At 49.8% G+C, this 22,242-nt stretch overlaps 2 protein-coding genes across 2 annotated transcripts; both read right to left on the reverse strand.

Moving 5' to 3' along the window:
- Positions 1-1,138: 1,138 nt before the first annotated feature.
- Positions 1,139-4,647, reverse strand: LOC125520817 (biotin synthase, mitochondrial). The gene is made up of 6 exons (XM_048685846.1): positions 4,293-4,647; positions 2,575-2,754; positions 2,370-2,476; positions 2,009-2,214; positions 1,758-1,897; positions 1,139-1,579 (listed from the first exon to the last, which is right to left on the reverse strand). Exons 1-6 carry the CDS (start codon positions 4,494-4,496, stop codon positions 1,274-1,276), a joined length of 1,143 nt encoding a protein of 380 aa, XP_048541803.1. The 5' UTR covers positions 4,497-4,647; the 3' UTR covers positions 1,139-1,273.
- Positions 4,648-9,902: 5,255 nt separating this feature from the next.
- LOC125521121 (PTI1-like tyrosine-protein kinase 3) lies at positions 9,903-22,021 on the reverse strand. The gene is made up of 9 exons (XM_048686169.1): positions 21,716-22,021; positions 21,499-21,629; positions 12,383-12,618; positions 12,155-12,281; positions 11,741-12,014; positions 11,356-11,488; positions 10,826-10,912; positions 10,216-10,404; positions 9,903-10,113 (listed from the first exon to the last, which is right to left on the reverse strand). The coding sequence occupies exons 2-8, from the start codon at positions 21,584-21,586 to the stop codon at positions 10,264-10,266; spliced, it is 1,086 nt and encodes a 361-aa protein (XP_048542126.1). The 5' UTR covers positions 21,587-21,629; positions 21,716-22,021; the 3' UTR covers positions 9,903-10,113; positions 10,216-10,263.
- Between the last annotated feature and the right edge of the window lie 221 nt (positions 22,022-22,242).

Raw genomic sequence — 22,242 nt, forward strand, 5'->3', positions numbered from 1 at the left:
GTTGAAGATGGTTGCACGCCGTTTGATCAAAATCAAATCTGACGACTACCAAGGCGGTTGACGTGCGCAGCTTCATCCGCCGGTGAACAGTAGCATTTTCTTATTCTTTTCACAAAGTCTTCTTTGAATGTTGGTTTGCATGTGATATTCTTCCCAAGGGCTAGGGGATACGTGGCCGTTTGAGGGCGAGTTACAGCGTGAGCGGCCATCCCGGCTCAGGAAATTGCCGTCGGTCTCTTGGGTGTGCCGTGAGAGTTTGAATGGCACCAACCTCCAATGAATATTGTGGGTCAAATTCATTTGTAGTAAACATACGGAGCAGATACAAATGGAGAATACAACATACATCACATATCTCGAGAAACCTTGACGGCGTGGAGTTCGAGTGCATCTGATCCTGGGCACTGAAACAAATTCTCGAGAAACAATGATTTACTCTACTAATAAATCCGCCTATCTCCGACAATTCTTTGGTTCTTATTCCAGGGCAAACTTCCCAATCCTTTGGAGTTCAAAAAAAGGTGCAGCCCAAATGCAAGTTCTTTCTTCGGCTTTGGATTCATGAAAGGATCTTCGCAAGTGATAATCTTGCCAAGCGAGGTTAGTATTCCCCATGAGCCCCTTTGCCGTTTATGCGACCAGGAGCATGAAACTGCCTCCTCTTGCTCAACTGTCCCTATGCCCGTGGCTTCCGGCACCTCATGAATGACTGGCTAGACTCGAATGTGTTCACTGCTGCGGCCCTCCTGGCTGCGTCGCCGGAGCAATGGTGGAATCGACAATTTCCACGGCTCGAGCTATCTATGCACGCTGGAACACCGGAAAGATATAGAGTTTTTCAGGACGCCACTTAACACAAAGATCCGATTTTGTCGATGGTCAAGCAAGACCGCCAGCTTCCTGCCTGTAGCTCTCAATGGTTGAAATGCATGGAGAAAATGAGCCAGACACAGATCATGACTGATATCCACCCCTATGGTTGTCTCTCTGTATTCTTCTTTCCTTCTCTTTTTCTTGTGCTACAAGCTCTGTAACCTGAACTATTACCCTCTTCTACGTGTGCCGCACCGTCAAGATTATATATGCAGCAACCTGACTGAAAATAACATCGCACGACCGCTTCCCAGGAATGCGATGCAGAGAACCCCCTATTTTGTTTCGATGAATCTGAAGTTACTATAAAATGTCATGATCTCTACAGTACAAAACTCTAGGTGGAGATAATGGTGCCAGTTTTGCACCGGATGTGGTCTCGAGAATCTATACCGACATTTTACATCAAAGCGGCTTGCTCACATCTCTCCGTGGGTGCTGCTACCATGACCTCTTCATCGCCAAAGTTTGGAGCCTTGGGAATCAGGCCAAGGATCTTGAACATTGCCTGGTCCGCATCAAAGTCATTGTTCGCAGTTGTCAGGAGCTTTTCACCGGCGAAGATCGAGTTGGCCCCAGCGAGAAAGCAGAGAGCTTGTTCTGGCATGGAAAACCGTACTCTCCCTGCCGAAAGTCTCACCATTGCCTTTGGCATCACAATCCGTGCGCTGGCAATCATGCGGATCATTTCCCATATCTCTACAGGCTGGTAATGCGCATTAGTTAGCAAAAGCAATTATTACAAATAAATCAGCATATAATCTTAGCATGAAGCTGGTTATATTCTGTATATCATACCCAATTGACAACTGAGGTTATCCAAGCCTGTTTTACGATAACTTTCGACATCTTAACCTACAAGAAAATAATCAACAGTAACATACCTTCTGATCCTGAAGAGGCGTGCCTTTGACAGCAATCAATGCATTGATAGGAACGCTCTCTGGGTGTGTTGGCAAAGTGGCCAGTGTATGCAACAGCCCTACACGGTCTTCCTCCGCCTCTCCAAGACCAATAATTCCACCTGCAAACACGAAACAGTACATCAAGTTATTTCATTAATAAAGAGGCAAAGACACATATATAGGAATCACACGATGGAAGTTATAATTATCAGTGATTTAAGCACAATAACCTGAGCAGACGCTTATTCCAGCTTCACGGACATGCTGAAGAGTCTGTAATCTATCATCGTACGATCTTGTAGAAATAATGTTGGGGTAATATTCTCTTGATGTATCTAGGTTATGATTATAAGCTGTAAGTCCAGCCTTCTTGAGTTCTTCAGCTTGTTGTTTCTCTAGCATGCCCAGGGTGCAACAGACCTCCATGCCCATACCTCTGCACAGATATTTATCCAATATATATTGCATTTTAAAAATAGAATATGATAAAGAAAAATTGCATTTTTCCTAATATTTCCTCAAACGCTATGCATTGTGATCAAAATATGTTATACACACTAATTCTACCATGTTAGCTTTTTCGATAAATACCTTATGTCCTTGACATATTCAAGAATCTGGTTGAAATTTGTTTTCCTGCCAATTGTCTCTCTCCATGCGGCTCCCATGCAAAATCGGGTGCTCCCAGCCTCCTTTGCCTAAGACGTAATAGGACAGAAGAAGGAACACGACGATTAAGTATCTATGTGGGCCAGCCAATGTTTCCATGAACCATAAACTTGGACACAAACAGTACCTTTTTTGCTGCTTCTAGGACGGCATCTTTCTTCATTAATTTTTCGGCCTTCAATCCAGTGCTGTATCTTGAAGACTGTGGACAGTATGAACAATCTTCACTGCACCCACCAGTTTTTATTGAAAGAAGTGTGCATTGCTGCACTTCTCTAAATTTATGGACATTCCTATGGACCTGAGCCTACAAAAGATGACAGTATTATCTGGTTAAATTTGAAGACAAGGTAACTAAGATTTTGTTTCCCCCTTTTACGAGAAACAAAGTTAATAAATCTTCCTTGGGATGAAATGACATTACAGGAAAATGTGGTGAATGTGCTGAACAGAACAATGAATGAGTGGAATGATCATCCTGCATGTCTCTTTTGTACATAACTACATATAATCAACACAGAGGCACCAAGCTTACAAATTCATATGGTGCAAACAATGCTTACAAGCTGTGATGCACCAAGTTGATCAGAACCGTTACAATTTTACATCAAATAAATAATGTAGTTATTACCTAACACCTTGACTTGTGCATTAGTCATGCTAAATTTGTTACTGATTTCCATCTACAATCAAATAGTGGACAATTGAGGATTTATGAAAAAGATTTCCAAGTACATAGCATATGACCTTCGGTACCTCATAAACCCATTCCCACCACATAAATCCTCCTAAAGATGATACTTTCGGTAGTCTTGAATCCCAAGCATCCAAACACTCTGTACATAAAATCCTTGATGCAAATTTCCAGATTATACTCCCTAAATGTCCTTGAGTACAGTATACACCTTACAAAGTAACTAAATAGATTATCCTTATGACAAAATTATCCTTACATCTACAATCCATATGAACACGCCAATGAGAAGATAATTTCCTGGAAGCCAGAACTATTCTTACGGCAAAATTTCCCAGGAAGACGTTATGCACTATTCGATTTGAATTCTTCTCTGGGAATTAAGCTGTAGAATTCTGAAACTGGTAGATAACGAGAAAGAAAGTTGCCACCTACCACTGGCAACACCAAACCATTAACAAGGCCCCTAAAAAACTTTATCAATGCTACTTAGTAATGTCTTTGTGTCAATCGCCACTTTTAACTGTTCAGCAATCATGACCGAGAATATCTCTTGTGCTAAATCGGACGTCAAGAACGAAATCCCACTCGACTTGACACCACTGTCAATGATGGGGACTCTCCATTACTAAAAGGCTCCAAAGTGAAAAGGTTGAAGCTAATTTCCACCATGCCGACTGCAATGTTCAGTGGCAGATTAACACTATTTAACTAATAATTCCAAGTGGTGTTAGCTGGAATGGGTGTGGATGTTAAATACATGGGCCAGCGGGTGCTAGCAGCCTCTAGCATAGTACCTATATTATTTGATAAGATTAAAGGTAACTTGTGCACAAATATTTCATAATCCTGGTTTACCAATCAGAAAGTGTCACTCCCCCAAAGGCAATACCTCTCCGTGCACTCCCCAAGCTCCTCCAAGCAAACTAATCCCAAAATGAGCCACACTCAATGTCACTCGCAACACGAACGTCTAAAGGAAAAGTAGCCCAACTGGAGCTGCTCGTCTACCCGCCACAGTCCAGAGGGCGCAGAGGAGCGACCTTGGCAGCAAATCTAGAGCCGGGAGCACGAGACCACTGGGAAATTGGGGGCACTACCAACTTGGAACGGAACGCAGACGGAAAAGGGGGGGGTGAGAGAGTATGTACCCCGTGGAAGAGGAGGTCGAGGAGCGGGGAGTCGTAGATGGCCTGGATCTCGGGGCGGGTCCAGTCGTTCCTGGGCCCGTCCCGCACCGCCCGCTCCGCCTCCGCCGCGGCCGCCGATACCGATGAGAAAGGCGCGGCGCTAACGGCGGAGGCGAGGGGAGGGCAGACGCGGGAGCGGAGGCTGCGCGCGAGCAGCAGCATCATGGCCGGCTCGGCGAGCAAAGCTGGCCGGAACGGAGCCGCTGCTACACTAGGCGATACTGCCGAGGAAGTTGTGTTGGAAAGCGAGAGTGCGATTTTGCTCCTTTAGCTGTTTACCGTGTTCCCGCGTGCATAGCGCATTTAGCTATGACTAGCTCAAGAGCATGTCTCAGACCTCCTCCCCTAACTCTAGACGGCTAGAGCAAACTCTCCTCTCCAAATTTCATCAGCGAGCCTATGGATTCGCTTTGTCTTTGCCCGCCGCTCTGGCCGCCGGTGATGAGAAGAAAATTTTAAGGTTTTTAGTCCTCGCAAGTGTCGCACTTACCGAAAAAGGGTTTTCCCCATTTTATATTATAAAGCAATGATCAACGATACAGACAATGAAAACCACACAACACCACACCACACCATCACACAACACACCCAAGACCGGATAGCAGGTACAGGAACAGCCATAACACTCCAACACTTCAAACATACAACAAATGAGCAATAAGGACGGAGCTTGAAATAGTCGGAGTAGTCCACCATGACAGACTGTCACGGAGAGATGAGCCTGAGCTCAGCGAATGTAGCCCTCCAAGACAGCGCCTTCAAGAAGGGAAACGGCACCGGAGCACCGTCGCCGTCGGATCCAAAGGATCATGGCTTTCACCTAGATCATTCGAAGGAGGAGAGTAGCCACGACGACGCCTTCAGGAAGGAGACGACGCCCACGGACGCCGCCGCCACCGGCCCGACCGAAGCCGAGCAGGGGATCGCCGCTGGCACCTTTGAAACGCCACCGCTCACCGAAGCACCGGCCGCCATGCCGCCCGAGCGGCCATCGCAACCAGCCCACACCTGAGTCACGCACCTCGCCCACAAGCAGCGCGACTACCACCATCGAGGCCGCCGCCCCGCCATCCATGACCCCTCCGCAACCATAACGACGGCTAATGGACGTACTGACCGATGAGAGGTAAAATGGACTCCCTTCACCCCAAAACGAACCCTTGGCAGGAAGAAAGCCCAGCCGGCCAGATCCAGGTAGGGGAGAGGGTTGCTAGCAGCCGCGGGCCTCAACCTCGCCATAGCCGCCGGCCTTGACCTCTCCGCAGGTGCCAGCCTCATCCTTGCCGTAGCCGCTGGCCTCGTCCTCGTCGCAGCCACCGCATTGCACCACTGGGGATAGGGACCAGGAGAGCACCGTCGTCGTCGGATCCAAAGGATCATGGCTTTCACCTGGATCATTCGAAGGGGGGGGAGTAGCCACGACGACACCTTCAGGAAGGAGACGACGCCCACGGACGCCGCCGCCACCGGCCCGACCGAAGCCGAGCAGGGGATCGCCCCCTGGCACGCACGCTCCACCTTTGAAACACCACCGCTCACCGAAGCACCGGCCGCCACGCCGCCCGAGAGGCCATCGCAACCAGGCCACACCTGAGTCACGCACCTCGCCCACAAGCAGCGCGACTACCACCATCGAGGTCGCCGCCCCGCCATCCATGACCCCTCTGCAACCACAACGACGCCTAATGGATGTAACCGACCGATGAGAGGTAAAATGGACTCCCTTCACCCCAAAACGAACCCTTGGCAGGAAGAAGGCCCAGCCGGCCAGATCCAGGTAGGGGAGAGGGTTGCTAGCAGCCGCGGGCCTCAACCTCACCGCAGCCGCCGACCTCGACCTCTCCGCAGGTGTCGGCCTTGTCCTTGCCGTAGCCGCTGGCCTCGTCCTCGCCACAGCCACCGCATTGCGCCACCGGGGATAGGGACCATGAGGCCTCTGCCTCCCTCCGGAGTGCACCCCACCACCACCGGCCGGCCAACGGCACCCGCCGAGTCGTCGACGTCCGCCACAACCACCAGCCGAGCAGCATGCGAGAGAGGGTCGACCACCATCGTCACGGTGCCACCCCCACCAGCCGAAAGACGAGGCATGGATCGCCGCCCGTGACCAGCGCCGCCCCGGGCCACGCCACCCGGATGGCCAGATTTATCGGAGCCGCGACCAAAACCGGCCCCCAAGCGCGCACCTCCAGCACGCCACCCGCCACGCCACCGTCGGTCGGTTCTAGCGCGCCACCGCGCTGTCGCGCCCGCCGCTAGCGCGACACCCCGGCCCAGCCGCCTCGGCCCATACTGAGCCCGCCGAGCGAAGGGGTGAGATCTCCCTACCGCCGTCGACGCCGACCAGACTTCGCCTGGCCGCACCCTTTGGCGGCGACGAGGTTGAGGAGGAGAAGGCGGGGGACCCCCGCCGGCGGCGGCCAGGGTTTCCTCCCGGACGCGAGCGGGGCGACCCGGGAGGAGGGAGGAAAGCAAGATCAAGTTACAGTTTTAAGCTGTTGTAGGTGCCGCGCTTGGGCGAATGGCGACACTTCTTCTTCAAATTTGTCTTACAAGCTTCGATTCACCTCGAGTTTGTCGGTCTGGACATAGTCGAAGGAGCTTTGGCGTAGATTCCTGCCATCTTCTTAGAGCGGTGAAGTTAAGAGTTTTTCATCATGTGGCGAGATTTGGTATCAGGTGCTTCAGATGATCAGATCTATGCAAGAGCTCAATGGCGACGACTGCGGCTCTAGGGCACTGATCCTTAGGGGCATGTGCATGAAGACATCCCGGCTGTCATCACCAAGATCAATCCGGCTTCGGTAGGAAAGCGGTGACAGTATTGACAACGCCGCGGAGGCGGCTCATTCTAGTGGCATTAGTGTTCGTTCGGTGGTCTCGAAATCTTAATGTATTTTCTAGAGTAAAGTGCACTATAGGTCCCCAAACTATTTGAGGGGTGTCACGTAGGTCCTCGAACTATGAAAACCATTATTCAGGTCCTCAAAGTGCAATAAGTGTGTCGTTCAGGTCCAAAATCAGCTAAACACTAAAGTAGTATGAGAACCATATTTTACCTAGCATGCCACACTTACTATAGTTCGAGGACCTAGATGAAAAGTTTCATAGTTTGAGAACTTACATGATATCTTTGAAATAGTTCAAGGACCTACTATGCACTTCGCTCTATTTTCTATTATGTTTGAAATTCAATGTACTTCCGCTGAACTTTTATAATAGATTTGATCATTTTCGAAGAAAAGCATCTCCAATAGGTGACCTCTGTAATAGGGCCAAGAAAAAGTTGGTTGAAGCATTTGCAACACCCGAAACATTTCACAACACTAAAGACCTCCCACTACAATAGATGACCTAATTTTTTTTGAAAGCATATTGCATAGATCAATTCAAACAAACACCCAAACATTGCATAGATTTAAACCCGAAACATAAAAGTTCACCATACTACTTGATCTAACATAAACGATCACTACTACTCTACTTGTCTGACACACAGTGGATGTCGACCGAATTCCAATATGCCAGGGTCTCCTCTTGATCGGATGTGAACTCCTCCTTCGATGAAAGGTTGATCACCGTCGATGGGCCAGCCTCGTCCTCCTTCTTCACCGCCTTCTTCGTCTCGTGGTCTCGCTTCCAAAAGAACTCCGTCATGTATTGGATGTACTGCGAGTTCTCCCTTGCGAACCTCGCCATGGCTTCTGCATCGCTCTCGCCGGGAACAATGTAGATGAACTCCGCATTGCTCTTCTCCTCCTCCTCCCCATTAACCGGCATAATGTTCACTGGCAGACCGATGAACTCTGCATCCTCTCGGGTTGTGATCCCCGAGAAGTTGAGCTCCTCTCGCGGCCGGCCGAGCCGCCAACCGACGATCTCATAGGCTCACGTCGTGATGCCCGCCGTCTTGAACGTGTCGAGCCAGTAGCGACGGTCGTCGCATTGGAACTCGACGCCGAAGTGGCCAGAGCCATGCGCCCCCACCCTCTTGAAGCTGGTATTGCTCTTGACTTGAGCTTCGACGGCATTGCGGCGTCGCGAGTATGGCGACGCCGCGACAATGAGGGCGAGGACAAAACGACATCGGCGTGGAGGTGGGGCGGCATCGAGTGGGGACGGGCGGCGGCAGGCGGTGGCCGGTGGCGACCGAATCGAGCGTGCCGCTGCGGAGGTGGTGTGGTGAAATGGAGGTTGCATGGTGGCGGATTTCATCGGCGCAGCGGGCGGCAACGAAGATGCTGAACAGATCCCGCTGCGGATGCAGCATGCGGCGGGGTGTAGATTTAGCCGATTGGGTGGTGTTGACACGGTGGTGGTGCGGCTGCAAATTTGTTTTACTCCAGCCGCCCAGATGTTGCATATTTGTAACACCTGGTGCCCTATTTTGGTGGTGCTGCAAATTAAAGTAATCTTTTTCATACAGGGCAAAGCACTTTTTTGTCGCAAAAAGTGTTTGTGCCTTATTATTGGGTACCTAGTGGAGATGCTGGGGTATCATTACTCTTGTAAAAGAGGCTGGCGTGCCCGCCTTCTGGGTGTCTCCACGAGCGAGACTGTCCTTTGCCCCGTCCATTGCCCGGTGGCGTGCCGCGGGGGCCTCTCGGGGGCTCTTCATGTCGTGTGATTTGTCGGACAGTACGCACCCGGATGCCCATCTCAAGGGTCCATGACATGTGGACCGTGTGCTCAGCCAGAGCCACCATCATGGGTGATTTTGGCCGCCTCACGTGCAGCATCTTGCGCGTTGTCCCGTGCACGAAGGAGAGGCGGGACCCGCCTGTCGGCATCCTCGCCCCACGCCGGGCTAGTTCGGCTGCGACAGGAGGGGCATGCGTTGCGCCTGGCTCCCTCTGCCGGGTTGGTTCACTCGTGCTAGCCCGGTGCCTGCCCCCATCCCACCCTCGCGTTTTTATTTCCATGCACACTCAACACATACACTAGTGCGCGATTGATGCGCCAGGCAGAGTATATGTTAGCAACATGGAGCATATGTTACATGTGCGTGAAGTACATGTTGCACTTCACGAGGAGTACAAATTGCACCAGAGTACATGTTTTTCACTTTCACCGCGTCTGAACTACATGTTGGCGACAGATCGTCTATGTTTACAATCCATCAGGTAAAAAGAACATGCAAAAAGAACTGTGTATGGCAGGCAACTACAAATTACCAGACCAAAACAACCTGCTAATAATTTACCAAATTCTCACCAAGAAAAATTTCTGACTACTAAGACTTATTTTTTTTCGGGATTCTGACTACTAAGACTAGTTATTATAAGTTAACATAGGCAACAAAAGCTTACTGAAGTGAACATTTCATGGGCAGAGAATCTAAACTCTATTAAAAAAACTCAACAAACATGCATTAGCACCTGTGGCATTTTAAAACACTACTCCCTCCGTTCCCAAATATTTGTCTTTCTAAAAATTTCAACAAATGACTACATACGGAGCAAAATAAGTGAATCTACACTCTAAAATATGTCTACATACATTCGTATGTTGCAACCATTTGAAATGTCTAGAAAGACAAATATTTGGGAACGGAGGGAGTAGAATACAAACTCAAAGAATTAAGGCATTATTAACCACTGAGATCGAAGTATGAGCAACCCAATTACAAGGTGAAAGGAAGCATCAAGTACTGCCTGAAGAACACAGAACACAGAACAAACAAAACAAGTATAGGAGTGAAAAGGACACAAAAAAACCAATTAGCTGCAGTAGTCCTCGACGACCACAAGAAATATGGGCAAGCAGTACCTGCCAGGGCAACCTACAGGGTGATCCATAAGATTGTGTTATTATATTTCTCTGATATACAACCTGATCAAGACAACATATAAACAGGTGGAAAAGTTGCATCAAAATGACGTACCGAGGAAAATTGGTATTACTTTACATGAATCTCGAATTGCACATGTTGTCAAGTATCTGAAGGTGTGTCTGGAGCTCCCGGTGGCTGCTGTGGTTTATTTATAAGGGGAGACAATGCTTTGACTACAATGCTCATGCTGGGTCTGAACTCAGACTCGTATTGCACACAGAGAGCTGCCACTGCCGCGAGCTGCACAGATAGCAAATAAAACAACGGTTGATATGCTAGAATTTCACAAATCTAGTTCAAGAAATAGCAACTTGAAGATTGTTAAAAGCTGAGAAATGTCCATCCATTCCTAAAAGAAAGAAAAACTAGAGCTAGCAATGCAGTTTTTCCCTAGCAACACAAAGTAACTTGAAGAATATTTGAGCAAAGCTGAGAAATGCCCGTCCATCCACTTCCTAAATAAAACCATCTTTGGATGTATTAAGCATGTACATAGTGTTGTTCTCATCAGGTCGCAGCCATTTTGAGTGGCTTTGTAATTGTTGGCCATCTATAACTTTCCTTTTTAGCACAAAATGATACACATATAGATGTGTACTAAAAACAGTGCTTCACAAGCGCATATCGGCATATGCATTAGGGAGGAGGGAGGAAGATATACCTTGGCAACTCCTTTTGGAGGGTACTCTCCATTTAATCTTGGATCAATACATTGTTTTACCTTGTCCTCACCAAGCCTTGGTGTTGCCTGGTTTGAAGATGAATAACAAATCAGTCTATAAATTAAACCTAGAAATTACTACATCCGGCTACCTTTTCTGGTAGAGTAATAAATTACACGAAACATTGCAAAAATCTTTACTGACGTGCCAAACAACAAAGTTATCCAGACATGTACAGAACTGCTTACGCATAATCCAGAACAAATATGTTATATGGAATTATAAAAGCATGCATTATTGCATCTACAGCCAGAAAACACAAGGGGTTTGAAGTTGAACATAAATATGTTACATCTTACGTACTGTGAAAATGGGGCTGTTAGCCTCAGCCTTATTAAGTCTATTATAGCCTCTATAAATCGACCCCCATCAAGACAACACCACAGACAAAGACATGACATCTCTTCCCCTTTGAAGGCAGAATCTTGTTGAATAATAGGGTGAACAAAAGAAGTGAATGCATACATACCCATGTAACAAGACTCTGCTGTCCCCTTGGCATCGTGTGATCTACTGGTTTCCTTCCAGTTAGGAGCTCCAAAAGAACAACGCCAAAGCTATACACATCACTTTTTTGCGTCAGTTGGCCAGTCATGGCATACCTGCATGGCATAGGACACCTCTTATATGTTGGAATCAGGTGAATATTATAGTTTGCCATATCTATTCAGTGCCTAAATATTAAGTGTTAAAGAAACTTCAGTTGCAAAACACAAAGCTGAAGTTCACTAGAATCCTTTCTTACTGCAATGATTTGGTGAAACCCCCAGCAGATTATTACTCAGGACCACAATCAAAAATATATTATACAGAACTATGGAAAATATTTCAGATATATGAGTTGAAATAATTACTCGGGAGCATGATATCCAAAGGTTCCAAGCACACGAGTAGAATGTAGACGAGCAGCCATATCTGGCGATTGATTTGAAAGGTTGAAATCTGCAATTTTAGCTTTGTAGTCCTCAAATAAAAGTACATTGCTCGACCGTATGTCCCGATGGACTACAGAAGGCTGGACCTTCTCGTGAAGATACTCAAGCCCTTTTGCAGCATCAACAGCAATGTTGATCCTTTGCATCCAGTCAAGTGCTGGGCCAGGCTGTGCACCAGCAACACCCTTTCTCCCTGTTGAAAGAGCAAAATTTCAAAAAGAATACGCAAAATGTTATATATGTGTAGCTTTGATGGCAGGATGCATGGAATGGACATATATAAAACCTTGAATTTGCTTAATGGTAACTCTTATGTGTATGCTAGATAAATACCATGCAAAATATCATGCAGAGAACCCATAGTAGCAAATTCGTAGGCCAGTAAGCGTTGATCTCCTTCCAGACAGTACCCAAGCATATCAACAAAATGTTCATGTTTTAATCTAGAAATAACGGAGACCTATATCCAAAGAAGGAAAAGGCCCATAACAATTGGTCAATAAAGTTTGTAGATAACTTATAGAATACATATGCAGATAGCTATATACCTGGCAACCATACCTGTGCGATAAATTCATTGTCAGGCTCAGGGTCAGCTGAAGTATCAAGCTTTTTCACAGCCACATGTGTCCCGTTCTCTAGAACAGCATAATACACCCTTCCATATGAACCCTCACCAACCAAAGCTTTTGACCCAAAATCATCCGTCTTTTCTTTCAGTTCATCAAATGACAATTCAGGTACTTCAATGGAGGGAGGTGCTTTTCCCTGATCACCAACTTGAGTAAAACCATTACCTGAAGCCCATATGTTAAAACGGATATGGTGTCAGCAGCAGAGACATAGAACGCAGAGATATTATGCAGAATGCGTTGATATATGATACGGAGTATCACCTACGCTTGACAAAAAGATATATGATATCACCTACTCCTTCCTTCCATAACTATCATGAACTACAGGATAACTGAACTTTGCAATAGTTCAACTGAATAACTGAATCAGCAAAAACCATCAGCTGATCAATGCCGTTCAACTGTACCAGACAAGTTTCCTCGAAGACCTCGAATAAATAGACTGTCATGTTGGTCACCAAAAATGACGGTCTAATTGGTAGTTACAGATAGCCCCGGAGGAATGAACTTCAAACTTGTCGTTGATGAATGAATAATTGTATTAGTTAGACTAGTCTAGACTATGTGACAGTACAGTTTGGCTGTTTCAGTCAACTATCTGCTATATACAGCTAGCAATGCATGTACCCAACAAAGTTGTGCATCGCTATATTATACTCCCTCGCCAAGGCCCTGTGGGCCGCGCTCGGAGTTGGCGACGCCATGGGTGACGACTTCCAGGCGCAGGTATGGCGGTGCCTCTTCAAGCATATCAACCCGCGCCGCCACGAGCCTCCATGCTTCCTCTCCGTGCATGTCCACCATTCATCGCTCGACCTCGACGAAGAACTTGTGGCCGTCCTCATGCAAGCCTGCCTGGGTGGCAACGCTCCCGCCTTCCAGGTGACTCGCCTCCACGATTAGCTCTTTCGCATCACTGTCTCTAACATGCGCATCGTTCGAGCCCTCATCGCCGAGCCCATACTCGTTGCCACAACACACTCCATCCAGTTTCTTCCTTTTCCACCGCCGCCCACCCTCGCACACCAGCCATCCATCCACCAAAAAAAGAACTTCGACATCGGTGACCGCTTCGGCCATGCGGATGCATTCCTGCGCTCTCCCTCGCCCGGCGTCGACTTCGCACGCAACATCCTCGACCTGTTCTCATCCAAAGTTTTCATAACGCCACCTGCCTCGGCCTCGCCAACCACAATCATCTTCTTCGTCCACAAAGCTGACTTCATGGTCGACGAAACTCTCGTGGCCACACTACTCTCGTTCCACTTTGGTGGAGCTGCGCGTTCTATCTCCGTTGAGCGCCTCTCAAACGCAGCATTCGCTGCGCCAGTCTCCTCCTGCCACGTCGCCACTCATGGCGGCCTGCTCCCCAATTGTGGCTCCTCGCATGTTCGCCACCATCACCGTGGCGCCACATGTGACGCCGGCAATGCCGGCTGAGCAGGCGCCTTCGCCGCTTCGTGCATCGGCGGTGCCACCTCGCATCGTCGTCGACGAGCCCCCACGCTCCCCCCCGTGCATGTCCTCCATGCAGGTGGGACCCACAATCGTCAACGGTCGGCTGCCATCTGGGCCTCCTGCGACTTCCAGAACGCTCACTCCACAGCGATCGCATGCAAAGGTACGACCGTTCCGGCCTGGCATTTCGTTCAATAAGCTGATTTTCTCTAAGTACCACTGCCTTGTCACCACACCCACCACATGTCTAACTCATAAACCCACCATTCCAATATGGATCATTTTCTGCTCTAAGTCAGTTTGCGCTAATGAAACTCTGATTAATAATGCTTTAGACCACCAGTTTTCTTTCCAACGGGTCTTCCACGCAGTCACGCTCGCTCCGAACTTGTTTTTAGTGCATGTGTTCTCGGTCAAGGTTAGATCTGAAGTCCTCCGTTGCGCGCCCATACTGTTTTCAAATTTTGAACTTCAGCTATTTGACTCGTTTGACCAAGCATCTCAAATAGTGCGATCGGTACCGCTGCCAGTCGTGTTTGAACCGGACGCCATTGACCTGTCCGCACCCGTCCTGCCTACCCACTACACGTCCTTGCTTGGACCGCACCCGTCAACTAAACTACTACCGCAAGATCTCTCTCACCTGTCCACTGAGATTCACCACACTGTTTCATGTGTGGATTCCCCTGCCGCTGCCTTGGTTGACCGCAATGCACTCGATGGCTATGGACACGTGTGCCTCTCATCCAGCTCGGCCACCCCCGTCACGTCTCCCCGCATCCTTTCTCCAGAAAGAAAACAAGACAGTGTAGACGGCTACGCTGTACCCTCCATCGACCAACCTAGTTTTTTAAACGATACGGCCATGGACGACCCGCTCACACGCCATCCATCACATGCCACTGATGGCTCCGGTCCACCTGAGTCGCCACAGCCGCCCTCCGATCGGCTGCTGGGCCTGCTCGCTCCCCCAGACGCCAATTCGCACTATATATCATACCCTACAATCACTGAATCGCGGGACCCACAAGCCCCCTCCCGTTCGTTCTCACCGCGTGATAAAACCAACGCTTGCATGCACACGCATGCACCCATCATCACGTCTACTCCACCACCTGCCTCCCCTACCTCCGTCAGCCTACTCTCCGCCCAGTCCCCTCAGCTCCATCCCGAGATCGCCATTAACCAGTGTCACGCCTCTGCCACTGCTGCCAGCCCTGCGCGCTCTTCGGTCTCCACGCCGCTGCAAGACCCGCGCAGCTACCGGGAGGTTTTGCTAAGCTCCCCGCCTCGGGTCTCTGCATCCTCCCTTCCCCATCCATCGGCCTCTCCGGCCTATAAATCCTCTCCTCCCCAGATGGCCAGCCTCAAACACATCCACCACCACTACAGCCGCAAGAAGAAGACTAGATGCTTTCGGTGCCTTGCTAGTGACCACACTATCGCTGACTGCCGCGACCCCGTCCGGTGCTCTCGCTGCTGGTCCTCCGGCCACCGGAGCTTCAGGTGCAAGGCCATCCGCTACCTTCCTTTCTTCCCTTCTATGCCCCCTTCCCCGTGTATTAACCCTGCTTTTGTGCGTCCGCCATGCAGCTCAATGGCGCGCACGATGGGCACCCACACCGCCTCCGGCTCGTCGGCTGTCTCCACGCGTTCCGACGGCGCGCCAATCTGATTCGGCTCCCACTGCGTCCTCACCAACGATCTGCCTCCCTTCCGTCTCCCGCTCATCTTCGGGCCGCGCACATCCTCCTCCTTGCCTCCGGTGCCGTCCTTCGCTCCGCCTCCGCCTCCTCCCCCTTCCCCCGCCACCATACCCACCTCAGCCTCATGCTTCTCTCCCCCGGAACCGCACATCCCTCTCCTCGTCCCTCCAAGCTGCCTCGTTCGCCAAGTTAACAACCTAGCCTACGTACACCTAGCCACTCCCATGCACAACCCCTTCCGGTTCATACGTCAGGCCATCGCACACCACCGCAACAACCCCACTTTCGGCCTCACTTCCTCCGCACGTGGCGCCGGGCGTCTCTCCTTTGCCAACGCAGAGGAGCGCCTCGCGGCCACTGGCCATGGGCCGATCCACCACCAGGGCAATACCCTCTTCTTCGAACGGTCTGAACACGCTGACAAAAGATCCACGGCCATCTTCATCCACATGGCCGAGATCGAGGTGTTCGATTACCCCGACGAGCTCTGGCACCCTGAGGGGGCAGAGTACTTCTTCTCTCATCTTGGAGATTTTGTCTCCGCCGACCAGCACTGCTTCCAGGGCGACCACTAGCGTTCGCGCTCTCGTTATGGTTGCCCGCGATTTCGTCCTTCCCCCCTGCCTCATGGTGCGCCTGCCAGACAATGACGTCGTCGTTGTCAAACTGGAGAGCCGCGCGCTCTTCCATCATGGCTCCGGGGCATCGCCCTTCTCCTCTGAGGACGGGGACAACGACTCCCTCTCCTCCCAGATATCAAACCCACGTCTCTCACCCACCACCATTACACAGATCCGAAACATTGCCACAGCCATGTCCCCATTTGCATGCAAGCCGGAGTCGCCCTCGGGCCCTCCTCCATCTCCTACCGCGGCTATGCCTCTAGACGGCATCCCGATCCTTGTTGTCATGGTTGACGGCATGCCTGTCGCCATGCTTGTCCATGCTCCATGGACTCCTCCCGCACGCTCTCCCTCTCCAGCCCTGAAGCTTGCTCGATCGCGCCTTGCACGCCCCCTGCTCGTCCTGCCAGCTCCCCCTCTCCACCTCCTCTGCCACCTACACCGTCTCCTCCACCCTCCCCACCTGCCCCTCCGGCGCTTCCCTTGCCTGTGGTTCCTGCCGTCCAGCCTATGGACCTGCCTCCTGAGCCTACGCATGAGTGCCTTGCCAGGCGCATTAGCAGGCGTGCCAAGATGGCTGCCGACTCCGGCATCAAGGCCAGGCGCAGCGCTCGGCTGGCTGAAATCGAGCCGCCTGTCTACTCTTCCATGACCACTAAGACCATGCGCTCTAAGGCAAAGAAGCTCGATCTATCCGCTGCTTCGAAGGATCTCTCTGACGCTCTGATCCACGCTCGTCTCTGCGATGACACTGGGCTCATCGACGGCTCTGCTCGCGGTCCTGCCTCGCCTGACGACCTTGCTGCGGTTGCTGCTGCCTGCGGCGCCATGCCGGAGATGGTGGCGGACATCGCATCGGGCTCCGGTGGCCTGGGATCGCCATGATGTGCTCTCTCCTCATCGGCCACTCGTGTGGCGGCCATTGCTGGCCATGTATCCGGTGCCTCGCACCGCCCCGTAGTTGCTATATTAAGGTGAAACTAGTTGTAATGGTGCTCACGCCTACTTCTGTCAGTTTGTCTCACTGTATCCTCACCCGAAATGGTTGTATGTCGGGTCACTACCCCTATGTAAGGTGCCAGTTTAAGTTTCCATTATGAAAAACGCAACCTACTCTATCGTTGTCCTGGAATGTTCGCGGGTTAGGAGATAATGACAAGTGTGCCAATGTGTTCTCTGAAATCAATCTCTTGCGCCCATCAATAGCCCTTCTCCAAGAAACCAAACTACAAAAACCAGATACAATCAAACTACGATCGATCTTACCATGCTTCCTAGACTCTAACAACCACCTCGACGCAATCGGATCTGCGGGCGGAATTCTTTCGGCTACTAACTCACGCTGCTTTTCGCTTCTCAATTGTCAACATAGGCGTTTCACATCTACCTTAACTCTCAAATGTCTTGCCTCGCCACACAACATCTTCATCACAAACGTCTACGCCCCCTCGCAAAGAGATCTAAAGCTAGTATTCCTTGACGAGCTCAAACAGATCGAACCACCATCTCAATCCCCCTGGCTCCTAATCGGAGATTTTAACCTTACTCGATTCCCTAATGAACGAAACAACAAAAACTTCCGACGATCGGAGGCCGACGCCATCAATGACACCATTGATCAACTTGCTCTCTTAGAGCTTCCACTTCTTGATAGACAATTTACTTGGTCAAATAAAAGACTGTCGCCTACGCTAATACGTCTAGATAGGGTACTTATCAACCTATCTTGGGATGCTCTTTTCCCCAACTCGCACCTCACCTCTCTTACTAGATTCATTTCTGATCACGTTCCACTCCTGGTCACTATATCCACGTCCGTCCCTTCTTCCCGCCTTTTTTGATTTGAACGCTTCTGGGCTTCATTCCCAGCCTGTAGAAACATAGTGCGCGGCTGCTGGCAGCCCAATTCACAGCGCCACAACGGGCTTCCCGCAGATCCAGCTGCTTCTCTCGCTCAAAACATTAAAGGAACACGATCGGCCCTAAAATCTTGGGCCAAGACGCTGCAGCCCATCTACCAACGGGAAACAAATTGCAAACTGGCAATCTAGGCTCTTGACCTAAACAAGGAATTCGCTCCTCTCTACCCACTCGAATAGAAACTTAGGCTTACGCTTTCCAACCTGCTACAACGTGCCATCAAACAAAAAATTGCCTTCTGAAAACAAAGGGGTAAGATCAGGGTCGCCGTTGACGGCGACAAGAACACTAGATTCTTCCACGCCTCTGCCACACAGCGATCTCGAACAAACAAAATTCCCATGCTTATACACAACACTTCCGAAGTTTTCCTGCACGAACAAAAAACTGACATCTTAAAAGCTTATTTCCAACAACTAATCGGGACCACAAAAAATGCTACATGGAACTTCAGTCTGCTACAGCTATACCCCTCTCCCCTCCCCCAGCTCCGTGATCTTGCACAACCTTTCTCCCACGACGAAATCCACCAAGCCTTTCTCACCATGAACGCCAACGCCAGCCCTGGACCGGACAGCTTTGGACCCATCTTCTTTAGAAAATTCTGAAATGATATCAAACAATCCATCCTACCATTCTTCTTTGCCTTCCACGATCAGACCGCTTCGCTCGACCGCTTCAACCATGCCTTCATGGTACTCCTTCCAAAAACCCAGGCGCCAACATCTCCGGACGCTTTTAGACCCATCTCTCTACAAAACTGCACTCCAAAAGCAGTTGCCAAAGTTCTCACAAATAGAGTTAAACCACTCATCCCGCTGCTCATTCATTATGATCAAACGGGCTTTCTACATGGACGCAACATTGCGGAAAATTTCATCTATGCTGCTGATATCCTAAGCGCTTGCCACACACGTAAAGCCCCGACCATGGTCTTCAAGCTCGATTTCAGGAAAGCTTTTGACTCAATATGCTGGTCCTCCCTCATTGAAATCCTACAAGCTCGAGGGTTTCCTCCCATTTTCTGTTCATGGGTCCAAAACATCCTGCTCACTGGGAAAACGGCTATACTCTTAAATGGCATTCCGGGGTCCTGGATCCAATGTAGATGTGGCCTCCGCCAAGGTGACCCATTCTCGCCATACTTGTTCATCATCGTTGCAGACATTCTTCAAAGACTAATCACCAACGCTTTCCAAACGAACGTACTTTGCCACCCGCTACGACCAAACGAACCACCCGTGACACTTCAGTACGCTGATGATACCCTGATAATCGCTGCTGCTAGCGACGCCGCCACCATAACTCTCAGAAAAACCCTACACGATTTCGCCCTTGCAACGGGGTTGGTCATCAACTTCCAAAAAACGGCTCTTCTCACCATCGCCACCGACTCATCCACTCAAAACAACATTGCTGCACCTATTGGATGTTCTTTATCCTCCTTTCCGTTAATTTATCTAGGTCTACCCCTCTCCCCCACCAAACTGCCACTCACAGCTTTTGACCCGATCATAGACAGCTTTCGGAAATTCCTCTTCGGTTGGGTTGCCCGCCTGCTCTCATGTGGTGCTCGCCTGACCCTGCTGACTGCGGTCCTAGACTCTTTATCAGTTTATTTCATGTCCGTCTTTCGATTACCTAAGTCGATCATAGCCAAACTTGACGCCATTTGGAGGGCGTTCTTCTGGTCCAACGAGGCAACTTGCACGGGGGCGAGCTGCTTAGTCGCGTGGAAAAACGTTTGCAAACCTAAAGATACCGGTGGTCTAGGCATTAAAAATCTAGAAATTCAGAACCGCTGCTTGCTTATGAAATTCTCATCCAAAATTCTGCAGCACCCGAACGTCCCTTGGACACAGTGGTATCACCACCAATACCCTCTTGGCATCGCAGCAAAAACTTCAAGACCCTCCTTTCTTTGGAAAATTATCAACAAAAACTTGCCACTGCTAATTGAGCACTCATTTGTGATCACCTACAATGGCCTCTCCACCTTCTTCTGGCTTGAAAAATGGCTTTTACAGTCGCCTCTCCAAAAAGTTTTCCCAAACCTCTCCTCACACTCCATTGATGACAAGGTTTTAGTGGCTACTGTTTGGCAAACCAGCTTATTGGCGAACCTGCGGAACCGTCTGTCTAATGCTGCTGCTCGCGAGTTGGATTGTGTGCTGTTGCTGTTGCAGGATTTCCAGCAGGTGGACCGATCCGACGAACGGTCCCTCACCCATGGACTACCGTTCTCTGCCAAGAACGCCTACTCCTCCATTGTTGCTGAAGATTACACCAACCCTCACCATGACTTTGTCTGGGCTTCCAAGGTTCCGATCAAGGTCAAGATCTTCGCATGGCTCCTCCTCCGCGATCGGCTCCACACGAAGGCCAACATGTTCCACAAGCACATTGCCCAATCAGCTGCATGCCCGCGTTGTCAAGACCCGAATGAGGATGCCCTCCACCTCATCTCCAACTGTTCTTACGCGACACAGGTCTGGTCCTCCTTGGGTCTGCCGGCTCCAACCTCCCTTGCTGCTATGCACCAACACCCAACGCTTTTGGGCCTCAACCCCAACATCTGGCCATCTGTGGCTCTGACTATCTTATGGAAACTATGGGACTCGAGAAACGCTCTCGTGTTCAGAAACGAGGATCACTCCCACAGAACCACGATACGAAATATTGTAGCAGATTTCTCTCTATGGGTTTTCCGGTTCAAAAAGAAAGAAGACAATATCTTTGCTAGGCAATGGCTTAACTTCCTCTCTTCAGTTATCCTCTAAAGCTGACGTTGTAACCGAACTGCTGTTGTAATTCTCAGACATCTCTTTTGAGTGGTAATATATTCAGGTGGGGAAGCTATCCCCCCCGGTGACCGTTCAAAAAAAAATATTATACTCCCTCCGTCCGGAATTACTTGTCGCAGAAATGAATGTCTAAATGTATTTTTAGTTCTAGATTCATCCATTTCTATCCATTTGTGCGACAAGTAATTCGGGGCGGAGGGAGTTACTGAATAAAACTGGTTTTTCCATCATAATGGTAGGAGGGAAATAAAGTTCCAATTGGTCAATAACCCCAAAACCGATTGCAAGTGAGACAAGTATGCCCATTGCACTGGAAATGGTACTCTCATCTAATACAAAGCTCTATCAACCAGCAGGGGTGAATTACGGGCAGTCCCTTGTTATCAATTCCTAATAGTACAAACTGCCATTTGCACTAGTCATGTAAAAAATGCCAACTCAACATGGACAAGGGTAGAAACATGATGTATCAGTCTGTCGGAAACTCATTTATATGTTCAGATTCTAGAAGCAGGCAATGCTCAAACGTACCATTTGCCCGTTCAGGACTGTTGGGAAACTCATCCCCGTTTTCCTGATACGGTGTGTCAACATGTGCGCAGCAAAACCACCGCCGCATAATGACCAATCGATCGACTTCTCCTTTTGCTCACTTCTTGTCCCTGGAACCAGATTTGACATCAGCACAAACGGTCAGGCCAATACACGGCGGAGGCATACACGAATGACGGGGTCAGGGAAGCCTCACCTCAGCTGCCGGCGGCGGCGCAGCGAAGCAAGAACCAGAGAGGATGGGGGCGCGGATGGTCTTGGGGAGAGGAAGAGCCCCTGAGCTGAGCTATCTGCCTGTCTGGGACGGCGGCGAAGAGGGAAAGGGAATGGGACGGGGAAGGGAAGAGAAGCGGGACGGGGGAGGTGGTGGCGATGATGATGACAAGGCTTGGATTTCTTTAAAGCCAAAACGAGTTTTCCGTCTGTAATCCTCCTGTCGTCGGTCGCCGCCGATTTTATTCCAGCTCGGCTCCTCCTGCTTTCCAGCTCGCCGCCGCCCGGATTGATTTTGCCTAACGTGTTTGGTGATGATCATTTATTTGATTTAACTGGCTCATCATTGCTGTCGACTGATTGTCTCGGCTTTGGATTTGGTCGCGTGGCGGTTGGCGGTGATTCTGCACTTGGCCAGATACCACTAGTGTACAGTCAGCTCCCGGACAAAATTTCGGTGTTCTTGTTGGGGGTAGGAATCAAATAATGGGATCGCCGTCCTTTGGCAAC

This window comes from Triticum urartu, chromosome 7 (assembly GCF_003073215.2).
Source record: "Triticum urartu cultivar G1812 chromosome 7, Tu2.1, whole genome shotgun sequence".
Lineage (NCBI taxonomy): Eukaryota > Viridiplantae > Streptophyta > Magnoliopsida > Poales > Poaceae > Triticum > Triticum urartu.

Bases quoted from the DNA above. Each gene is read 5' to 3' on its own strand.
- LOC125520817 (XM_048685846.1), bottom strand. From the start codon at position 4,496: ATGATGCTGCTGCTCGCGCGCAGCCTCCGCTCCCGCGTCTGCCCTCCC. The intron at 2,755-4,292 runs GTACATACTCTC...CATCTTTTGTAG, and splicing joins TCGACCTCCTCTTCCACGGG to GCTCAGGTCCATAGGAATGT. The intron at 1,580-1,757 runs GTATGTTACTGT...GCGCATTACCAG, and splicing joins CGCCTCTTCAGGATCAGAAG to CCTGTAGAGATATGGGAAAT.
- LOC125521121 (XM_048686169.1), bottom strand. From the start codon at position 21,586: ATGCGGCGGTGGTTTTGCTGCGCACATGTTGACACACCGTATCAGGAA. The intron at 12,282-12,382 runs GTATGGTTGCCA...CTTTGGATATAG, and splicing joins ACAATGAATTTATCGCACAG to GTCTCCGTTATTTCTAGATT. The intron at 10,913-11,355 runs GTATGTATGCAT...TCTTCAAACCAG, and splicing joins AGCAGAGTCTTGTTACATGG to GCAACACCAAGGCTTGGTGA.